This window comes from Narcine bancroftii, chromosome 3 (assembly GCF_036971445.1).
Source record: "Narcine bancroftii isolate sNarBan1 chromosome 3, sNarBan1.hap1, whole genome shotgun sequence".
NCBI classification, from domain to species: domain Eukaryota; kingdom Metazoa; phylum Chordata; class Chondrichthyes; order Torpediniformes; family Narcinidae; genus Narcine; species Narcine bancroftii.
The window spans coordinates 2,393,988-2,407,242 of record NC_091471.1 but is presented as its reverse complement, the minus strand read 5'-3'; the positions used below and the strand labels follow the sequence as shown (position 1 = coordinate 2,407,242).

The 13,255-nt window shown below is 63.1% G+C and overlaps 1 protein-coding gene across 4 annotated transcripts in view; it reads left to right on the top strand.

Annotated features, from left to right (window-relative positions):
- Positions 1 to 13,255, top strand: part of idh3b (isocitrate dehydrogenase (NAD(+)) 3 non-catalytic subunit beta) — a 105,701-nt gene that overhangs the window by 12,688 nt on the left and 79,758 nt on the right. For all 4 annotated transcript variants that reach the window (XM_069923365.1, XM_069923364.1, XM_069923363.1 and 1 more), the window contains exons 2-3: positions 5,471 to 5,710; positions 5,835 to 5,924. In XM_069923365.1, coding sequence (XP_069779466.1) covers positions 5,471 to 5,710; positions 5,835 to 5,924 — 330 coding nt within the window. The remainder of the gene's footprint in view (positions 1 to 5,470; positions 5,711 to 5,834; positions 5,925 to 13,255) is intronic.

Below are 13,255 nucleotides of genomic sequence, written 5' to 3'. Positions count from 1 at the left end.
TGTCTCATTCCCTAATAGGAGATCCAGTATTGCACTCTCTCGAGGTGGCACCTCTATATATTGATTTAAAAAACTTTCCTGAACACATTTGACAAACTCCAACCCATCCAGCCCTTTTACAGTGTGGACGTCCCAGTCAATATGTGGAAAGTTAAAATCTCCCTCAATCAGAACCTTATGTTTCTGAAATGCCAGTTGATGAAGTCGACAAAGACGATGTGGTCAAACAATAATCATGGCTTTTATTAGCAGAAACTCATGGTACAATAATAAAGTACAATAGATGCATATACAGTTATACCCAAAGGGAATGTCCTTAACAGTAGAGATAAGGTACAGCCAATGTTAGTACAGCAAGGCTCACCAGAGGGCGGAGACAGGTAGCTTGGCAGACATTTACCACAGTCTCCCCCCTGCAGAAGGGTTAAAATCAAAAGGACAGCTGCTAGGAAAGACTGAAGCAACCGATAATACCATGTTTGGCCTTGAGATACTCTAACAGCCAAAATACACTAGCAAGCAATGGAAATATAATGAGATGTTTTATGAATATGTCAGCCTATCAGGTTGTTCACGAATTCTGGTGATTCGTCTCAACATAGGTGGCTCCTTTGCAACCTTGGGAACTGGTACAGGTCCTGGATCTGTAGTGTGGGAAGGACTGACTTCTGGACCCGCTCCAGAATCACCAGCGTGAGGCAGTGGAGCCTCAGCATGGCCATCTGAAAGCTGACTAGGGGTCACAGGCTGGGGGTGGGGGGGTGAGTCCAACCTCTCAGGCTCACTCTGAGAAGGGGTGTGAGGAAGGGGCGAACCAGGCAAGGCCAGATCTCTTTGGGTACAATGTCAGTACTCCTGTCTGGGAATCTAACACGAGCGTAGTTGGGGTTAGTATGCAGTAGCTGAACTGGTTGGACTAAGGGGTCTGTTTTACGTGCCTGAGCGTGGCTGTTCAGCAGCACGGTTCCAGGCTCAGATAAACAGGCTGGCCAGTCCGTCACAGTTCCTGATTTCCTAGGAAAGGCAAACATATGTTCATGAGATGTTTGATTTGTGGCAGTACACAATAAAGACTGAATAGAATGTAGTTCCTCAGGCAGCACCTCCTGCCACCGGGTAACAGGGTAACCATGTGTTTTTAAAGGAAGATTAACAGTCTTCCAGACTGTAGCATTAGCCCTTTCAACCTGCCCATTGCCCTGCGGGTTGTAGCTCGTGGTACGGCTGGTGGCAATCCCCTTCTGTAGCAGGGCTCGCCACAGTTCAGCACTCATGAATGCTGAGCCCCTATCGGTATGAATGTAATTGGGAAAACTAAAAATGCTGAAAATTCTGTCGTGACTTAACGCCAGACGCTGACGAGACGTCAGGGCAGGGTATCGCAAAGGGAAACCTGGAATATTCGTCATTAAGTATACATTTGTGTTGTTGGAAGGTAACGGTCCTTTAAAATCTAAGCTAATCCTCTCAAAAGGTCGGGTTGCCTTGATGAGAGTGGCCTCTGGAGCTTTGACGTATTGCGGTTTGCATTCTGCGCAAACAGGACAGCTTTTAGTCAGTTTCCTGACTTCTTCCAGAGATTAAGGAAGGTCGTTATGTAGTGGAAGAATCTCATGACTCCTGGGTGGCACAGTCTGCTATGGATCTGTTTTAGCCCCTCCAGCTGCTGCCCAGCAGCAGATCGTCACAATGCGTCAGAGGGATCGTTTAACCTGCCCGGTCTGGACTGGATCTCATAATTATAAGTTGAGAGTTCTATTCCCCAGCGTGTCATCTTATTGTACGGTTCCCAAATTTGTTCAAATAATGTGACTTTATTTTTCAAATTATGTTATTTTTTCCAATGCAATACATTTATTCATTTCCATGTACCATTGCTGTATTCTCAGTCTCTCTTCTGACTTCCAGGTTGACATTATACATTTTTTTGCTACAGGTAAGGCTATCATAATAAATCTTTTTTGTGCTTCATCCAGTTTGAGGCCTAATTCTTTACTTCTTATATTACTTAGAAGAAAGATCTCTGGATTTTTTGGGATGTTGCTTTTTGAGATTTTATTTAATACCTGATTTAGATCTTCCCAAAACTTATCCACTTTCTCACTTACCCAAATTGCATGAACTGTTATTCCCATTTCCTTCTTACAGCGAAAACATCTGTCTGATACTGTTGGGTCCCATTTATTAACTTTTGAGGCGTGATATATAGCCTGTGTAACCAATTATATTGTATCATGCGTAACCTCGTGTTTATTATATTCTTCATAGTTTCAGAACATAACTTATCCCATGTTTCATTTTTTATCTTTGTTTAAATCTTTTTCCCACTTTTGTTTGGGTTTACAGCTTATTTCATCATTTTCCTTATCTTGCAGCTTGATGTACATGTTCGTTATAAATATTTTTATTATCACTATGTCTGTAATCACATATTCAAAGCTGTTTCCTTCTGGTAACCTCAGTCTGCTTCCCAATTTGTCCTTTAAGTAGGTTTTCAGTTGGTGGTATGCAAACATTGTACCGTGAGTTATTCCATATTTGTACTTCATTTGTTCAAATGATAATAAATTATTTCCCAAAAAACAATTTTCTATTCTTTTAATTCCTTTTCTCTCCCGTTCTCTAAAGGAAATGTTATCTATTGTAAAAGGGATTAGTGGATTTTGCGTCAATAGCAATTTTGGTAGTTGGTAATTTGTTTTTTTTCCTTTCTAAATGAAAAGCACCAGCTTTTCATCCCACTTATAAAGTATATGTTCCGGTACCTTCTCCCCTATTTTATCTAGCTCTTTCTTAGTCCAATCTAGTTTTTCCCTTGTCCGATTTTTAAAAAAAAAAAAAAAAAAAAAATCTGATAAATACCTTAATTGTGCTGCTCTATAATAATTTTTAAAGTTTGGTAACTGCAAACCACCTTGGTTGTACCTCTCTGTTAATTTATCTAACGCTATCCTTGGTTTCCCCCCCCCCCCCCTTTCCATAAGAATTTCCTTATTATTCTCTTTAGTTACTTCGCCGTCATTTGAAGTCGATTCAGCCTGCTTGTCTGACGATTCCCCCTTTTCACAGTTGTCTTCCATTCCTGCAGCCCCAGGACACATTTTCTTGGTGCTTTTCTTCTTCTTCTTATCAGTGGGAGTACTTTTGGCCTTACACGGTTTAGTGAAGTGGTCGAGTTTCCCACAATAGCTGCAGGTAGCAAATCGAGCCGGGCACTTCTGTCTGGGGTTCCAGCTCTTATCACAGAAGTAGCATTTTTCAGTTCACCCTTTTCTTTCCTTCCGGTTTCCAGCTCTCCTGGATGTTTCCTTTTCGGTTTCTAGCATTTCACTGGACCACATGGCACTTCTCAGTGTTTTGACTAGAGTGACTGCCTGGTCGTAGGTTAAGGGCTCCGTCTCAAGCAGCCTCTGTCGGATGTAACTGGAGTCAATAGGAACATAGGAACATAGGAAGTAGGAACAGGAGTAGGCCAAAAATGGCCCATCGAGCCTGCTCCGCCATTCAATACGATCATGGCTGATCTAATTTATGACCTAACTCCACCTACCTGCCTTCTCCCCATATCCCCTCATTCCTCTATCATGTAAAAATTTATCTAACCGAATTTTAAATATGTTTAATGAGGCAGCCTCAACCACTTCCCTGGTTAGAGAATTCCAAACATTCACTACTCTCTGGGAAAAACTATTTTTCCTCATCTCTGTCCTAAATCTACTCCCCCGAATCTTGAGACTGTGTCCTCTCATTTTAGTTTCACTGCACAGCTCAAAAAACCTTCCTACATCTATCCTATCCATACCCTTCATAATCCTATATGTTTCTATAAGATCTCCTCTCATTCTTCTGAACTCGAGCGAATACAATCCTAGACGATTTAATCTTTCATCCTAAGTCAACCCCTTCATCCCAGGGATCAACCTAGTAAACCTCCTCTGGACCGTCTCCAAAGCCAGTATATCCTTCCTCAAATATGGAGACCAGAACTGGACACAGTACTCCAGGTGCGGTCTCACCAGTACCTTATACAGTTGCAACATGACCTCCCTACTCCTGAATTCAATTCCTCTAGCGATGAAGGCCAACATTCCATTTGCCTTCTTAATAACCTGCTGCACCTGCAACCTAACTTTTTGCGATTCATGCACAAGCCCTTCCAAGTCCCTCTGCACAACAGCATGCTGTAGTTTTAAATAATATTCAGCTCTTTTATTTTTCTTGCCAAAGTGGATAACCTCACACTTACTAACATTGTACTCCATCTGCCAGACCTTTGCCCACTCATCCAGCTTAACTCTATCCCTCTGCAGACTCTCCACATCCTCATTACAATTTGCTCTTCCACTCAATTTGGTGTCATCCACAAACTTGGCTACACCACATTTTGTCCCCTCCTCCAAGTCATCAATGTAAATGATGAACAGTTGTGGGCCTAACACTGACCCCTGCGGCACCCCACTTACCACTCTCTGCCCACCTGAAAAACTCCCATTTATCCCGACTCTCTGCCTCCTGTCAGACAACCAATTTTCAATCCAGGCCAATGGACTTCCCCGGACTCCACTTTGCTGTAACTTACTGAGAAGTCTCTTGTGCGGCATCTTATCAAAGGCTTTCTGGAAATCCAAATATACAACATCAACCTGTTCCCCTCTATCCACTGCACCCATTATATCCTCAAAGAATCCCGTTGACAAAAGCATCCAGCTTCAAGGTGTTGTTGCACATTGACTGCCCTGACATCACATTAATTTGCCAGTGAGTCGAGGGCCAGTACACAGGCAGCATCACTTTCCCCGGGTTTCTGGCATCTAGTCAGCAACTGGTGTTGAGGAAGCACCACGTTCCGTGGCGCCGCATAGTAAGTAGTCGGACGTTCCCGGGCTATAGCCAGAGTGGTAGCTCATTGTGTTACGGCTAAAGGGACCTCACCCAGCAGAGAGTTCAGGTGGCCCCACTGTATCGCCTCATCGACCACATTGTTTCGAGCCATGTAGTAATCGAAACAAGCAATCCAGTGGTTGAAAATTTCTCTGGCCCTCAGGGCAGACTGTTCAATTATCAGCCACTCTGGCTTGAGGGCTGCATCCATTTCTGTTAATAAAATTGAAGTGCCAGCTGATGAAGTAGACAAAGACGATGTGGTCAAACAATAATCATGGCTTTTATGAGCAGAAACTCATGGTACAATAATGAAAGACAATAGATGCATATACAGTTATATCCAAGGAGAGTGTCCTTGGATATATGTAGAGATAATGTAGAGCCAATGTTAGTACAGCAAGGCTCGCCAGAGGGGAGACAGGCAACTTGGCAGACATTCACCACAGTTTCCTGTAGGTGGAGGGAGGAGGGGTGATGTGGATGTGGGATGAGGGAGGCTTGGAGGAAGGAGGGGGGAATTTGGGAGGGGTGGGGAGGGGGACCCTTCATCAGCCAGACAGGTGATGACGGACCATGCTGTGCCCAGGGATCGGACGCCATATCGCCCAGGACCTGGCGCAGAGGAATGCCCGTGTGATCCTGGCCTGCCGCAGTGAGGCTCGGGGTCGCAGAGCCGAGCGGGAGATCCGGGAGCAGACAGGCAACAGCAACGTCCACCTGTGTCTCCTGGACACCAGCAGCATGGAGTCAGTGCAGAGGTTCGCCGAGCGCATCCGGGGCGAGGAGAAACGGCTCGATATCCTGGTCAACAATGCGGCGGCTTCAGGTAAACCCCTTGCCCTACCCTCTGTGTCCTAACCCCCCACTTCTGTTGTTTCAGTGATGACTGTGTTCCCCCCATGGTTATTCATGATTCAGTGACAACTGTGTCTCCCCTCCACTCCTCCCAGGTCTGCCACCGTCTGTCACCGACGAGGGTCTGGAACGAACCATTGCCACCAACCACCTTGGGCCCTTCCTGCTCACCAACCTGCTGCTAGGTGAGTGGGGGGGTGGGGGTGCAGGGGGGAAGGGGGAGGAGGAATGAGTTGGGGAAGGTTGAGGAAGTAAAGGGCAATAGGGAGGGCATGGGATGGAGCGGGGGAGGGGGCAGGCATGGGATGTGGAGGGTCTGGGGTGGGGGATGTGTGGGAGGGGGGAGGGTGGCATCGAGGACTGAGATGAGGAGAAACCTCTTCACTCAGAGCTGTGAACTTGGGGAGCTCTCTCCCTCACCATCCGGTGCTCCAGCTGTGGTTTCCTTTACGTCAGAGAGACTGAGCGCAGACTGGGGGGATTGCTTCGTTGAGCTCTTCAGCTCTATTCCCCATAATATTGTGGATTCACCCCTGTGGCCACCCATTTCAATTCCCCATCCCATTCCCTTGCTGACACGTCAGTCCATGGTATCGTGCATGGCTAGACTGAGACGATCCGCAAATTGGAGGAACAACATCTCATCTTCCAATCAGGAGGCATTAACTCAGGTTTCCATTAAACCTCTCTCCCGGGTCTCTCTCCCTATCCCTCTGTCTCCTAACCCATGCGTTCTTGTTCATGTCTCAGCGAATCCAGTGGAAAAAGCCGACTTGCATTTACTCTCTCTATCCCCCTCCTAATTATTTATCTATGTATTGGTCGTCCTTTAGTTCGAAGAAGTCACATTGTTGCTCAGTTCATCTGTGTCCCAGTCTGGAAGCCCGAAGTCTAGCATAATGGGGACACTGGAAATCCATTTTATAATAACCGTGGCTGCTGCCTTGTGTCGCTGTTCACCGTTTTCCATCAGTTTTTGGCAATGCCTGTCCTCTAAACTGGTGTAGGCTTCTATCAAATCTCTTAATTTACACTCTAGAGAATAAAGTCCTAAAGTAAAACTTTCCCTGTAACTCAGCTCCTTGAGTCAATCTTCTCTGCACTCTTTCTAACATTGATATCCTTCCTGTAGTTCAGAGACCAAAACTGCACACAATTCTCCAAATTTGGCCTCACCAATGTCTGATACAACTTTACCATAACATCCCAATTCCTGTACTCCATACTTTGATTTATGAGACCACGATGCCAAAATCTCTCTTTACAACCCTGTGACACCACTTTCAGGGAATTATGTATCTGTATTCCCAGATCCCTCTGTTCTACCGCACCCTTCAGTGCCCGACCATTCACCGTGTACGTCCTTCCTTGGTTGGACATTCCAAATTGCAACACCTCACCCTTGTCTGCATTAAACTCCATCGCCATTTTTCAGCCCATTTTTCCAGCTGGTCCAGATTCCTCTGAAAACTTTGAAAACCGTCCTTACTGTCCACAACGTCTCCAATCTTAGTGTCATCTGCAAACTTGCTGATCCAATTGACCACATTATCATCCAGATCATTGATATAGACGACAAACAACAATGGTCCCAGCTCCGATCCCTGAGGAAAGATCCTTAGCGAAGGACTGGACACAGAACGCCACACTGGAGGTGGTGTCTCCGTGGGTGAGATCAGATGAATGGAAAGTGCCAGGGCTGCTGTGTTGGCTGCACGGCCACTAGTGTGGGCCCGTGGAGAGCAAGGAGCGTAGACACAGTGCTCCCATGGGGCACATTAAAGGGGCCGACAGTAGTTTTATTTAAAACCCCGTGACTGTGGGGTCTAGATCCAAGATGGTGGTGCCCATGAGTGGCAGCAGCCAAGAGGGGTTACAATCTGGGCAAGCGAAGTACCAGTGCAGGGTACGGTAAAACAGGAACACCCCCCCCACTGACCACCGGTTTGAAAAGGAGAAGCAGAGTAGATGGTAACCATAGTGACCAGTGAGTGGTTCTGTAGCTGAAGGACCCACAAAGACAGTGATGTGTAGTGATTTGAGGCGGACGGTCCCGGCGGCGGACGGTCCCGGCGGCGGACGGTCCCGGCGGCGGACGGTCCCGGCGGCGGACGGTCCCGGCGGCGGACGGTCCCGGCGGCGGACGGTCCCGGCGGCGGACGGTCCCGGCGGCGGACGGTCCCGGCGGCGGACGGTCCCGGCGGCGGACGGTCCCGGCGGCGGACGGTCCCGGCGGCGGACGGTCCCGGCGGCGGACGGTCCCGGCGGCGGACGGTCCCGGCGGCGGACGGTCCCGGCGGCGGACGGTCCCGGCGGCGGACGGTCCCGGCGGCGGACGGTCCCGGCGGCGGACGGTCCCGGCGGCGGACGGTCCCGGCGGCGGACGGTCCCGGCGGCGGACGGTCCCGGCGGCGGACGGTCCCGGCGGCGGACGGTCCCGGCGGCGGACGGTCCCGGCGGCGGACGGTCCCGGCGGCGGACGGTCCCGGCGGCGGACGGTCCCGGCGGCGGACGGTCCCGGCGGCGGACGGTCCCGGCGGCGGACGGTCCCGGCGGCGGACGGTCCCGGCGGCGGACGGTCCCGGCGGCGGACGGTCCCGGCGGCGGACGGTCCCGGCGGCGGACGGTCCCGGCGGCGGACGGTCCCGGCGGCGGACGGTCCCGGCGGCGGACGGTCCCGGCGGCGGACGGTCCCGGCGGCGGACGGTCCCGGCGGCGGACGGTCCCGGCGGCGGACGGTCCCGGCGGCGGACGGTCCCGGCGGCGGACGGTCCCGGCGGCGGACGGTCCCGGCGGCGGACGGTCCCGGCGGCGGACGGTCCCGGCGGCGGACGGTCCCGGCGGCGGACGGTCCCGGCGGCGGACGGTCCCGGCGGCGGACGGTCCCGGCGGCGGACGGTCCCGGCGGCGGACGGTCCCGGCGGCGGACGGTCCCGGCGGCGGACGGTCCCGGCGGCGGACGGTCCCGGCGGCGGACGGTCCCGGCGGCGGACGGTCCCGGCGGCGGACGGTCCCGGCGGCGGACGGTCCCGGCGGCGGACGGTCCCGGCGGCGGACGGTCCCGGCGGCGGACGGTCCCGGCGGCGGACGGTCCCGGCGGCGGACGGTCCCGGCGGCGGACGGTCCCGGCGGCGGACGGTCCCGGCGGCGGACGGTCCCGGCGGCGGACGGTCCCGGCGGCGGACGGTCCCGGCGGCGGACGGTCCCGGCGGCGGACGGTCCCGGCGGCGGACGGTCCCGGCGGCGGACGGTCCCGGCGGCGGACGGTCCCGGCGGCGGACGGTCCCGGCGGCGGACGGTCCCGGCGGCGGACGGTCCCGGCGGCGGACGGTCCCGGCGGCGGACGGTCCCGGCGGCGGACGGTCCCGGCGGCGGACGGTCCCGGCGGCGGACGGTCCCGGCGGCGGACGGTCCCGGCGGCGGACGGTCCCGGCGGCGGACGGTCCCGGCGGCGGACGGTCCCGGCGGCGGACGGTCCCGGCGGCGGACGGTCCCGGCGGCGGACGGTCCCGGCGGCGGACGGTCCCGGCGGCGGACGGTCCCGGCGGCGGACGGTCCCGGCGGCGGACGGTCCCGGCGGCGGACGGTCCCGGCGGCGGACGGTCCCGGCGGCGGACGGTCCCGGCGGCGGACGGTCCCGGCGGCGGACGGTCCCGGCGGCGGACGGTCCCGGCGGCGGACGGTCCCGGCGGCGGACGGTCCCGGCGGCGGACGGTCCCGGCGGCGGACGGTCCCGGCGGCGGACGGTCCCGGCGGCGGACGGTCCCGGCGGCGGACGGTCCCGGCGGCGGACGGTCCCGGCGGCGGACGGTCCCGGCGGCGGACGGTCCCGGCGGCGGACGGTCCCGGCGGCGGACGGTCCCGGCGGCGGACGGTCCCGGCGGCGGACGGTCCCGGCGGCGGACGGTCCCGGCGGCGGACGGTCCCGGCGGCGGACGGTCCCGGCGGCGGACGGTCCCGGCGGCGGACGGTCCCGGCGGCGGACGGTCCCGGCGGCGGACGGTCCCGGCGGCGGACGGTCCCGGCGGCGGACGGTCCCGGCGGCGGACGGTCCCGGCGGCGGACGGTCCCGGCGGCGGACGGTCCCGGCGGCGGACGGTCCCGGCGGCGGACGGTCCCGGCGGCGGACGGTCCCGGCGGCGGACGGTCCCGGCGGCGGACGGTCCCGGCGGCGGACGGTCCCGGCGGCGGACGGTCCCGGCGGCGGACGGTCCCGGCGGCGGACGGTCCCGGCGGCGGACGGTCCCGGCGGCGGACGGTCCCGGCGGCGGACGGTCCCGGCGGCGGACGGTCCCGGCGGCGGACGGTCCCGGCGGCGGACGGTCCCGGCGGCGGACGGTCCCGGCGGCGGACGGTCCCGGCGGCGGACGGTCCCGGCGGCGGACGGTCCCGGCGGCGGACGGTCCCGGCGGCGGACGGTCCCGGCGGCGGACGGTCCCGGCGGCGGACGGTCCCGGCGGCGGACGGTCCCGGCGGCGGACGGTCCCGGCGGCGGACGGTCCCGGCGGCGGACGGTCCCGGCGGCGGACGGTCCCGGCGGCGGACGGTCCCGGCGGCGGACGGTCCCGGCGGCGGACGGTCCCGGCGGCGGACGGTCCCGGCGGCGGACGGTCCCGGCGGCGGACGGTCCCGGCGGCGGACGGTCCCGGCGGCGGACGGTCCCGGCGGCGGACGGTCCCGGCGGCGGACGGTCCCGGCGGCGGACGGTCCCGGCGGCGGACGGTCCCGGCGGCGGACGGTCCCGGCGGCGGACGGTCCCGGCGGCGGACGGTCCCGGCGGCGGACGGTCCCGGCGGCGGACGGTCCCGGCGGCGGACGGTCCCGGCGGCGGACGGTCCCGGCGGCGGACGGTCCCGGCGGCGGACGGTCCCGGCGGCGGACGGTCCCGGCGGCGGACGGTCCCGGCGGCGGACGGTCCCGGCGGCGGACGGTCCCGGCGGCGGACGGTCCCGGCGGCGGACGGTCCCGGCGGCGGACGGTCCCGGCGGCGGACGGTCCCGGCGGCGGACGGTCCCGGCGGCGGACGGTCCCGGCGGCGGACGGTCCCGGCGGCGGACGGTCCCGGCGGCGGACGGTCCCGGCGGCGGACGGTCCCGGCGGCGGACGGTCCCGGCGGCGGACGGTCCCGGCGGCGGACGGTCCCGGCGGCGGACGGTCCCGGCGGCGGACGGTCCCGGCGGCGGACGGTCCCGGCGGCGGACGGTCCCGGCGGCGGACGGTCCCGGCGGCGGACGGTCCCGGCGGCGGACGGTCCCGGCGGCGGACGGTCCCGGCGGCGGACGGTCCCGGCGGCGGACGGTCCCGGCGGCGGACGGTCCCGGCGGCGGACGGTCCCGGCGGCGGACGGTCCCGGCGGCGGACGGTCCCGGCGGCGGACGGTCCCGGCGGCGGACGGTCCCGGCGGCGGACGGTCCCGGCGGCGGACGGTCCCGGCGGCGGACGGTCCCGGCGGCGGACGGTCCCGGCGGCGGACGGTCCCGGCGGCGGACGGTCCCGGCGGCGGACGGTCCCGGCGGCGGACGGTCCCGGCGGCGGACGGTCCCGGCGGCGGACGGTCCCGGCGGCGGACGGTCCCGGCGGCGGACGGTCCCGGCGGCGGACGGTCCCGGCGGCGGACGGTCCCGGCGGCGGACGGTCCCGGCGGCGGACGGTCCCGGCGGCGGACGGTCCCGGCGGCGGACGGTCCCGGCGGCGGACGGTCCCGGCGGCGGACGGTCCCGGCGGCGGACGGTCCCGGCGGCGGACGGTCCCGGCGGCGGACGGTCCCGGCGGCGGACGGTCCCGGCGGCGGACGGTCCCGGCGGCGGACGGTCCCGGCGGCGGACGGTCCCGGCGGCGGACGGTCCCGGCGGCGGACGGTCCCGGCGGCGGACGGTCCCGGCGGCGGACGGTCCCGGCGGCGGACGGTCCCGGCGGCGGACGGTCCCGGCGGCGGACGGTCCCGGCGGCGGACGGTCCCGGCGGCGGACGGTCCCGGCGGCGGACGGTCCCGGCGGCGGACGGTCCCGGCGGCGGACGGTCCCGGCGGCGGACGGTCCCGGCGGCGGACGGTCCCGGCGGCGGACGGTCCCGGCGGCGGACGGTCCCGGCGGCGGACGGTCCCGGCGGCGGACGGTCCCGGCGGCGGACGGTCCCGGCGGCGGACGGTCCCGGCGGCGGACGGTCCCGGCGGCGGACGGTCCCGGCGGCGGACGGTCCCGGCGGCGGACGGTCCCGGCGGCGGACGGTCCCGGCGGCGGACGGTCCCGGCGGCGGACGGTCCCGGCGGCGGACGGTCCCGGCGGCGGACGGTCCCGGCGGCGGACGGTCCCGGCGGCGGACGGTCCCGGCGGCGGACGGTCCCGGCGGCGGACGGTCCCGGCGGCGGACGGTCCCGGCGGCGGACGGTCCCGGCGGCGGACGGTCCCGGCGGCGGACGGTCCCGGCGGCGGACGGTCCCGGCGGCGGACGGTCCCGGCGGCGGACGGTCCCGGCGGCGGACGGTCCCGGCGGCGGACGGTCCCGGCGGCGGACGGTCCCGGCGGCGGACGGTCCCGGCGGCGGACGGTCCCGGCGGCGGACGGTCCCGGCGGCGGACGGTCCCGGCGGCGGACGGTCCCGGCGGCGGACGGTCCCGGCGGCGGACGGTCCCGGCGGCGGACGGTCCCGGCGGCGGACGGTCCCGGCGGCGGACGGTCCCGGCGGCGGACGGTCCCGGCGGCGGACGGTCCCGGCGGCGGACGGTCCCGGCGGCGGACGGTCCCGGCGGCGGACGGTCCCGGCGGCGGACGGTCCCGGCGGCGGACGGTCCCGGCGGCGGACGGTCCCGGCGGCGGACGGTCCCGGCGGCGGACGGTCCCGGCGGCGGACGGTCCCGGCGGCGGACGGTCCCGGCGGCGGACGGTCCCGGCGGCGGACGGTCCCGGCGGCGGACGGTCCCGGCGGCGGACGGTCCCGGCGGCGGACGGTCCCGGCGGCGGACGGTCCCGGCGGCGGACGGTCCCGGCGGCGGACGGTCCCGGCGGCGGACGGTCCCGGCGGCGGACGGTCCCGGCGGCGGACGGTCCCGGCGGCGGACGGTCCCGGCGGCGGACGGTCCCGGCGGCGGACGGTCCCGGCGGCGGACGGTCCCGGCGGCGGACGGTCCCGGCGGCGGACGGTCCCGGCGGCGGACGGTCCCGGCGGCGGACGGTCCCGGCGGCGGACGGTCCCGGCGGCGGACGGTCCCGGCGGCGGACGGTCCCGGCGGCGGACGGTCCCGGCGGCGGACGGTCCCGGCGGCGGACGGTCCCGGCGGCGGACGGTCCCGGCGGCGGACGGTCCCGGCGGCGGACGGTCCCGGCGGCGGACGGTCCCGGCGGCGGACGGTCCCGGCGGCGGACGGTCCCGGCGGCGGACGGTCCCGGCGGCGGACGGTCCCGGCGGCGGACGGTCCCGGCGGCGGACGGTCCCGGCGGCGGACGGTCCCGGCGGCGGACGGTCCCGGCGGCGGACGGTCCCGGCGGCGGACGGTCCCGGCGGCGGACGGTCCCGGCGG